Source organism: Grammomys surdaster, unplaced genomic scaffold (assembly GCF_004785775.1).
Source record: "Grammomys surdaster isolate TR1022 unplaced genomic scaffold, NIH_TR_1.0 125617, whole genome shotgun sequence".
NCBI lineage: Eukaryota > Metazoa > Chordata > Mammalia > Rodentia > Muridae > Grammomys > Grammomys surdaster.
In genome coordinates this window covers 518,512-527,747 of record NW_021620459.1, presented here as the reverse complement: position 1 = coordinate 527,747, position 9,236 = coordinate 518,512, and the positions used below count along the sequence as shown (strand labels likewise).

General features: G+C 46.6%; 1 protein-coding gene across 1 annotated transcript in view; it reads left to right on the top strand.

The window, feature by feature from the left end:
* The window catches only part of Eef1akmt1 (EEF1A lysine methyltransferase 1), a 17,579-nt gene extending 10,749 nt beyond the window's left edge, over positions 1 to 6,830 (top strand). Inside the window, exons 2-4 of the mRNA XM_028787205.1 lie at positions 1,343 to 1,406; positions 5,666 to 6,044; positions 6,546 to 6,830. Of these exons, the coding sequence (XP_028643038.1) occupies positions 1,343 to 1,406; positions 5,666 to 6,044; positions 6,546 to 6,673 (571 nt within the window). The 3' untranslated portion in view covers positions 6,674 to 6,830. The remainder of the gene's footprint in view (positions 1 to 1,342; positions 1,407 to 5,665; positions 6,045 to 6,545) is intronic.
* Positions 6,831 to 9,236: the final 2,406 nt, after the last annotated feature.

Below are 9,236 nucleotides of genomic sequence, written 5' to 3'. Positions count from 1 at the left end.
TAGAAGTTTCTTCACCTCTACCCACGGCATACGTAGAAGTTTCTTCATCCCTGGTTTTCAGCGTCTTGGTGTGTAACTTTCCTCTATGGCACAGACCCTAGGGACTCCCAAAGTAGCCCTTTCATTCTTGTTTGATTTGAGGATATCTTGAATTATTTCTTTGATTTTCCCCATTGCAGCTGCTGGTGATGGTGTGTGTGCCTTGTCCTGGAACTTCTGTTACTTGAGGATGGGACATGATCCCGTCATCCTCCCCACTGTCCAAAGTGACCTGCTTCTTCCAGCTATACACTCCTACTAAAGTATCCACTTCTCCCTCAAAATAATACCCCATCTGGATACTAAGCTCTCAACTCCTGAGCAGTGTCTCCTTCCTGCACACCATGTCAGTCGATGCTGAAGTGATTTTTCCTGCTTATTTGATTATTGGGTATCTACTGGACATTAGGTGTTCTCCTGGCACATTTGCTGAGCCCTGCCTCTTCCTTCATACTTTAGGGTGGGTGGGACCCTTGGTATACCTAAGGGTGGCCCTCATCTGTTCATTCTGTTTGGCCTGTGCTAGGGAGTAATTTCAGGGTCTACCAGTGGTCTCTATAGTGAGGGGTTCAGGATGGGCTATTTCCCAGAAAGCTTCTGGGAGGAGGTCCAGGCAGGATTCCCCTAATTCCTGCCTGAGGTTACATTACATCTGGTGCTGATGTTCTGGACGCTTCTAAGTTCTCTTCTCCCTGCCTTGGAGCTGGGATGGGAGCCCAGAGCCTGGCTTAGCGGCATGCTCTTCCACTGGCTACATCTAGCCTCTTCTAATCCCCATAGGGTACTACTCTGTCTTCTGTGCTGGGCATTTCCCTCCCAAGCATCCGCCAAGCCACAGAACACTCCTTCAGGTCTCTCCAGTTACCTCAGGACATGGGGGTATGAAAGAAAATCCCGGGAACAAGCTGTTTCTTAAATAGATCACTCAACAACTTCTGTTTTTAGCCCCACCTTCACTCCCAGGTCTTGAGTTTCCTGGGTCTGCGTTACCCTGAGCCCCTTAGGGATGCTTCGACGTAAGCCGGGGACTGCCCAGCTCCCTTGACTGCCAATGCCAGGCCACCTGAGCCAGCGGCCACCCACCTGTCTGCTCTTTAGCTTCCTAAGTGCAGTGCTTTGCCTCCTGTCTGCTCTTCAGCTCCTTACTCTGTTCCCTTTGCTCTCAGAAATGTATGCCCGAACAACAAAACGAAATGAAATTTTACTTTTTTAGCTAAACATTTAGATGAGACTGAATAAGTTTTTTACCTGTGTCTACTTAGGCTGCAGTCCTGATTTTCTGTTGCTGTTTGGTTTTCCTTAGCTTGCTAGCTTCCAGCTACCGACACATACTTGACTTATTGCCTCATTCAGGAGGCGTGGTCCTGGTGAGTCGGCCTTGGGAAGCAGCACCTATGGCAGAGGTATGGAGGAAGGCTGTTCCCACTGACCCAGCTTCCTCTCAGCCCCTTCTAATGGCCAGAGACCAAGGGCTTGTCTCTACAGGACATTTGAGGTTAAAGCTATAACATTTTCTTAGCTACATTGGATTTTCCCATTAATTATTAGCTTTACCATTACATATTAATTGGACACCACTTTTTCTTTATTATTATTATTTTATTTTTTTATTATTATTTTATTTTGGTTTTTCAAGACAGGGTTTCTCTGTATAGCCCTGGCTGTCCTGGAGCTCACTCTGTAGACCAGGCTGGCCTCGAACTCAGTAATCCGCCTGCCTCTGCCTCCCAAGTATTGGGATTAAAGGTTGCCACCACCACCTGGCAACTTTTTTCTTTTTTAAAGAGAGTTTCATCTTCTTGCCTTCCTCACTCCAAGTGCTTGGATTTTAGGTGTGTACCACCAAACCTGACACTCTTTCTTCCTGAAGGGTGAATTAGTGTTTGTAGGAGCCATGGCGTACTCTATAGGCAGCACATAGTGGGGCTGCCACTGTGTGCCCGTCCACTGCACCTCAGCATCCCTGCTGTGGTCACGCCTCTGGGTGCAGCTACGCATATACTCTACATTTTCTTGGGTTTTAGTTTTGGTATTTGTTTGTTTGTTTTAGTGTATTTTTATTAGTTCTTTGAGAATTTTGTACAATGCATTTTGATTATATTCACTGCCCTACTCCTCCCAGGTATCCCCACCCCCATCCACCCACCTTTTTGCCGTCTTTTCTTTTTTTAAGCCATCAGGTACAGTTTGTATGGAATATGGCCTTCACCGGGGTGTGTGCAACCACTAAGGGCTGTAGCCTTAAAGAAAACTGACACTCCCTTTACCAGCAGCTGTCAGCTCCTTAGCTAGAGATGGGCCTTGGTGCCCACCTCCCCTCTCTGTGCTAGAGTTTCATGTGGCCTGAACCTGCACAGGTCTTTTTGTTGTTGTTTTGTTTATGTTTTGAGTTAGCATCTCACTGTGGAGCGCTAGCTGTCCTGAAATTCGATGTGTAGACCAGGTTGGCTTTGGACTCACGGAGGTATGAGCCATCACACACACTGGGCTCCCTGCACAGGTTTTTGAGCATGCTGTCTCAAGAGCTGTGAATTTGTGTCTAACTGCCCTGTGTTCAGAAAACACTCTCCTTGTAGTCGTCTACCACCCATGGCTCTTCCAGTCTTCCAGCCTCCCCTCTGCCTGGTGACCCCTGAGCACTGGGAGGAGGGAGGATGCTACAGATCTCCCACTTGGGGCTTATTCTCTACCTCGTAAAGTTGCCACTGAGGCCAGAGAGGAGGCAGACACCTGGGTGAAGTCAGCCACAGGGCCTGGCCAAGGAGGTAATTGCATGAAGTCCTTCTGGTTCTACTGCCTGCAAACCTCTACTTATTTTCATGAGGAGCAGTGTTCTCTCCTGCCTCTAGGCTCCTGCCTTTATGCCCAGTGCAAAGGCATTATACAAGGGGCTCATGTCCTCCCTAGGCACACCACATAGCCTCAGGGGAGGGTTTACTGTCTGCTGCCTGAGTACTTCACTTATGAAGCCAGTGCAGCCTCTGTAAGAAGCTTGTCAGGTTGGAGAGTCAGGTAGGAGTTAAGAGTGTTGGTTGCTCTTGCAGAGGCCCTGCACTAGGTGCTGGGCGCTGACAGGATAGCTCACAACTACCTGTAACTCCAGTTCCAAAGGATCTGACATTCTCTGAAGACCATGTATGCATTTGTGTACACTCATCCATGTACACACCCAGATACATACATACATAAAAATCAAGAGGGGCTGGAGAGATGCTTTGTTGTTAATTTAAAAGCACTAACTGCTCTTTCAGAGGACCTGGGTTCCAACCACCACCCACGTGGCAGCTTACAGCTATCTATAACTCCCTTTGGAGAAGATCCAATACTTTCTCGGGCCTCCATGGGCACCAGGTGTACATGTGGTACACAGAAAACACTCATACACATAAAGTAAAAATATTTTATGTCTTTGAAAAGAAAAAGGAGGGGGCTGGAGAGATGACTCAGTGGTTAAGAGCAGTAACTGCTCTTCCAGAGGTCCTGAGTTCAATTCCCAGCAACCACATGGTGGCTCACAACCATCTGTAATGGGATCAGATGCCCTCTTCTGGTGTGTCTGAAGACAGAAACAGTGTACTTCCGTACATAAAATAGTAAATAAATAAATCTTAAAAAAAAAAGAAAGAAAAAGGAGGAAGGAACATATCTCATTTTAGAAGCTTAAATTTAAAATTAATTCCTTTCAAGACATACTTGTTTTTGTCTGTACTGTTTATATATGACGTGTATACTTGTTTCTGTCTGTCTGTACTGTTTCTATATGACGTGTGTATGCTTGTTTTTATGTGAGAGTACAAGCATACCACGGCACACACGAGGAGGCCAGGGGACAGCCTTGGGTGTCCATCTCATCTTCTACTTTACGTGGGGTCCAGGGGTGCAGAATAAGGTCCTCAGGCTTTCCCAGCAGGGCTTTACTGTGGAGCCGTCTCTCTGGCCCTTCAGTCTTTACATTGGTGATGCATGCATATAACACAAATCTAGAAGTTACAAAGAGATAAAGAGAAAGGGCTAGAACGTCTAGCCTGTCTTCCTTGTAGTCCCAGGACCCACTCCTTTCCCAGAAGTCACCTATAGCTCTACACCCAAGAAAGGAAGGGTGGTGGCATACCTGCAACCCCAGCACTCCGGACGTGCAGGCAGGGGGATCAGAAGTCCAGTGTCACCACAGCTACATAGTGAGTTTGAGACTAACCTGGAACACATGAGATTCCATCTCAAACAAACAAACAAACAAACAAACAACAGATAGGGCTAGGGTTCACTCTGAAATAATAGGGTGGATTCAGGCTTTGGGTTAGCCAGGCCTAACTTTAATCATGATGTGTCCTCGATACTTTTTATATTTTTTCCATAAACATAGGTATATTCTTTCAGCCTCAAAATTGTCAGTTACATGAATTTTTTGGTTTGGTTTGGTTTGGTTTGGTTTTGGTTTTGTGAGACAGGGTTTCTCTGTGTAACAGAGCCTTGGAGCTTTCTTTGTAGACTAGGCTAACCTCAAACTCACTGGGATTCTCCTGCCTCTGCCTCCCAAGTGTTGTGATTAAAGGTGTGCGCCACCATGCCTGGCTGGAGTTGAACATTTTAAATCCGAGTTCCTTAGAAGTGATGCCTGTAAGCGCTTCTCTAAACATTGCTAACATTTACTTACACTGCTACTTCCCTTAAGAAAACATGAGCTTACTTTGTTCAAGGGAACTTTGGTTTCTATATTAGCAAGAAAGACATCTTTAGAGCTGATGAGATTATAAATCCTGCACTTAATTTTCAGTGTTTTTTTTTGTTTTTTTTTGTTGTTGTTGTTATTGTTTTGGGTTTTTTTTTGTTTTTTAGACTTAAGGAGCTAAGGTCAAAATGGCAGCTGTCAGTGTTAAACTGAATCCTGTTATTAGCGGCTTTTACATACAGCATGAGTTTCTAGTGTTTCCATTCTTGTGTCCAATGTGTTTGTTGATCTCACCAAGAAAACTTGAAGTTTGAGCATCTGTAATAAAAGCTGTTTTCAAACACTAACATTTGGAAGAAAACTTGAGATCTTTGGTGTGATTTCATCTAATATGAAAAATGAGCAGTATACTTGATGCCCTAGTAATCGTGTGAACTGACATGTGAACTGACAGCAACGGCCTGAAAAGTACACAGGGCAGGCACCGTCCCAAAACCTCACACCCTGGGAACCACACGGCTTACAGGGATTAGGCTCCAGTAGATGTACTGGGTCCTTATGTACAATGTCTTCAAAAGAGACTGACCTTACACCATCGTAGGATCTGCACTTTAGGGAATAAGCATATTACATGTTAGTTGTTTTAGAAAAGGATCAGATGCAAAAGTCACAAATACATACAGTAAAATATGTCATAGACTTCACATGGATGCAGGTGTATTATATGCTGGTACAGCTCGTATACGTCCGAATCTAAGTTTCCTGTATGTGAAAATATGGCTTTGTTTTTGTTTTGTTTTATTTGTTTGTTTGTTTGTTTGTTTGTTTGTTTTTCGAGCCAGGGTTCCTCTGTATAGCCCTGGCTGTCCTGGAGCTCACTCTGGTGAAAATATGGTTAATGTGGGGTATGGAAGCTTAAGATTTAAGTGCAACTGAATTGAAATACCTTTTCTCTAGAATCAGAAAAAAACAAACCAACAGTTCCTGAGCACAGAGACGTCTCAGAAGTTTTTATGTGCACCCTTCCTGACCTCACGAGCTGCACTTTCTTTCAGAATTGCATGTGTGAGTGCACCCAGTGTGTACCAGAAGCTCCGGGAGCTTCACAGGGAGGACATCTCTGTGTACATCTTTGAATACGACAGAAGATTCGCCATATATAGGGATGAATTTATCTTCTACGATTACAATCATCCACTGGACTTGCCTGAGGGAATCGCTGCACATAGCTTTGACATTGTGGTTGCAGATCCTCCTTACCTGTCTGAGGAATGTCTCAGGAAGACATCCGAAACCATCCAGTTCCTGACTCGGGGCAAGGTTCTGCTGTGCACAGGTAGGTGCCACCGTAACGTCCTCTAGGAGCCTCTGTCAGGTGCTGGGTTTAAGAGTTCCCAGAGATCCTGGAACTGGATCCTGAATCTGCCATTTACTGCATGATCTTAACCAAGTTATGTGTCCTCTCTGTGCCCAAGATGGCCGTTGTGAATCGACTGATGTAGTGCACATGATGTGTTTACATGGTCTGACCTGCGCACATGTGGAGACATGTTAGATATTCCTTTTGTCTCGCCACCACCATTATGGGCACATACATGCACATGGAACATCTGTGCACCTCACGGCACACGCATGCTCACGATAGAGAGAAGTGGGGAAAGTACATACTTAGCAAACATGTTAGAGGAAGTAAAGGGGGTGTAAAGATTGTATCCTGTGTACAGTGGGACTGTCCCCCAGTTATTCCAGGGGTCTTCATCTAGGGCCCACTCACACTCAGATCAGCCATGTTTAGGGTTGCTTCTGACTCTTAGCTCGCCTGGTCTGTTCTTTGCAGGAGCCATCATGGAAGAGCAGGCAGCTCGGCTCCTACGTGTAAAGATGTGCAAGTTTATTCCAGAACACTCCCGAAACTTGGCCAACGAGTTCCGCTGTTATACGAACTATGACTCTGGGCTGGACTGAAAAGCCTAAATTCACAGAGCAACAGTTCCAATAAAGGACTCCACATCCATTTCCCAATTCTCATCCTGTGGAAACATCATGATCTCCCCCTCTTTCTGCCCTGGCTGGGACTCCCCTAGCTTATTTTTGAAAATAAAACAAAACTTCTCATTGCTGATTCTGTCATGAGGTTGAGATTCTTACAGCACCCGAGTCTGTGGACTTAGAGTGAAGAAAAATGTTGGAAGCTGACTAATCGTTCCACGAGTGAAAACAGAATGGCAGGCTTTTGCTGCTCAGTGGTCTGGGAGCTCCGGACACTAGGCTCTGGCAGCTTCTCAGAGACCTGACCTACCTCTGTGAAGCGGGTTGACCCACGGCCAGTGCTCTGTCCGCCTCCTCCTGCACCCCATCTCCCCTTCAGTGAATGTAGCACTGATACCCGAGCACGTGGCACCGCACTCCAGACCGAGAAAGGATGGCAGTGCCAAGCCAAACTTCCTAACCAAGCAACAGAGCTGCGTGTGCCGGAGCCTGGCTGTTACAGCTGTTTACATCCTTCCGTGCTCCAGGACACTACACAGGAGCCAAGGGACAGCTGCCTGTAATCCCAGCACTAGGGAGGTTGAGGCAGAAGGATTGTAACTTTGAGCCCAGCCGGGGTCACATAGCGAGACTCTCCAAACAAAAACAGAGATATGTAGAATTCGGAGAGCTCTTAAGAGATGTCATGCTGGTGGAAACGCCCGCACTCCTATGCTTCCCACAGTACTTGAGAATGGAGGACAGCATAGCAATGCTGGGATCAGCTTGAGCATGGCGGAGAAGGCTGAGGATGGCCACAGAGGGGCCTCCTCTGTGGTACTGGGATGTTCTCTCTGTCCTGTGGTAGCAGTTTCACAAATCCTGTGATCGCATTACACGGTGCACGTGAACTTGGCTGATTCCAAGTGTCATCCAAGGACAAAGTCAGTGAGTGACATCACACTACAGTTACCCAACAGGCTACTTTCAGGTAGCATGCTAGGTCTCAGGCTCTCCCTCTGTATGCAAGTGAGCTCTAGCTGGACTGTGGAAGGATTTCTGGTGCTTGGATAAAAGTCAGCTTTCCTTGTGAATTTGTGAAACCAGCTTTCTGTCCCCAAAAGGCGTCCCTCCCCCCAGCTACTCATCCTCTGTATAATCCACATGATTTGTCCACCCCGAGCTCGGTACTTCCTGTCTCATGCTGTCTGCCTATGCTCTGTCTCTTACTAACTCCATTTGTTCTCTCGTTTCCCCAGCCCTGGCCGTGGCTAGTCTGCTTTCCTTTCCTCTCTGCTCTGGACATCTCCAGGTGTGCCCTTGGTATATCCTCTTCTACCCACTGCAAAACTTTTTCCCCTAATGGAGCGGCCATGTTGCCAGTGTCTGTACTTTACCCCTTCACAGGAAATGAGTTAAGGCTACACAAGATCACTCTGGTGGTTTGGTAACTTTTGAGACCTACAATTGTGTCAAAATTGAAGAAAAAAAGTATCCCCCCCCTTTCAGGAAAGGATGTCTTTCTTTGACCAAAAGAATGTCAGTTGTCCAACACATGTCACGTATCCCCCATTCCCACACTGGCCAGCTTCTCCACTGGACACCTCTTTTTCCAGGCAGAAGCTGCTCTAGCATCGAGTCCTTGGGCAGCATCACAACTGACCTGTAGGGGAGGGGAAATGACCCCAGTTGTTGGGCACCTGTGCTGGCTAACTTTATGTCTGTAACGTCTCAGGAATCAAACACTCCAATAGTTTCTCATAAAAGAGTAACACACTTGAGCACTGAAATGAGCTCAGAAAGGTCAGCGCTGAGCCACGGCAGAGCTCCTTATGCAGTCTGGCTCAGCGTGTTACAAATGTTAGAGTCATCAGAGGAGGAGGCTGCAGTTGAGAAAATGCCTGTAGGCTAGGCAAGCCTGTGGGCACTTACTTCATTAGTGATTGATGGGGGAGGGCCCAGCCCATTGCGGATAGCGCCATCCCTGGGCTGGTGGTGCTGGGCTCTACAAGAAAGCAAGCTGAGCAAGTCATGAGGGGCAAGGCAGTAAGCAGCACCCCTCCACGGCCTCTGCATCAGCTCCTGCCTCCAGGTTCCTGCCCTGCTTGTGATCCTCCTGTCCTGACATCCTTCAGTGATGCACAGTGATGGGAAAGGCAAGTCAAATCACCCCTTTCCTCCTCAGTTTGCTCTTGGCCATGGTGTTTCATCACAGCAACACTAACCCTAATTAAGAGAATGCCAGAGAAGATGGGCTTGTTGCTATAGCTAAACCCAGCCTGTCCCAACTGACCCAGAGGCAGAGGCCAGGCACGGCTCTCACATTCCCAGACACTTTTAAAAGTGCTAATTTTTTACGAGCTATCTGGCCCATGTTGTACATTGTTTGAAATGTTCTTTAAACAACAGTCCCTTCCTTATTGTTTCCATGTGAACCAATTTGCCACAAATTCCTTAAGTGAGAAACAGACATTAAGTGACAAATTATGTGTACAAATGAAATGTCCAATTTAGGAACTGTGCACAGCTAACAGCAGAGAAATCAGAAACCGACTTGTCC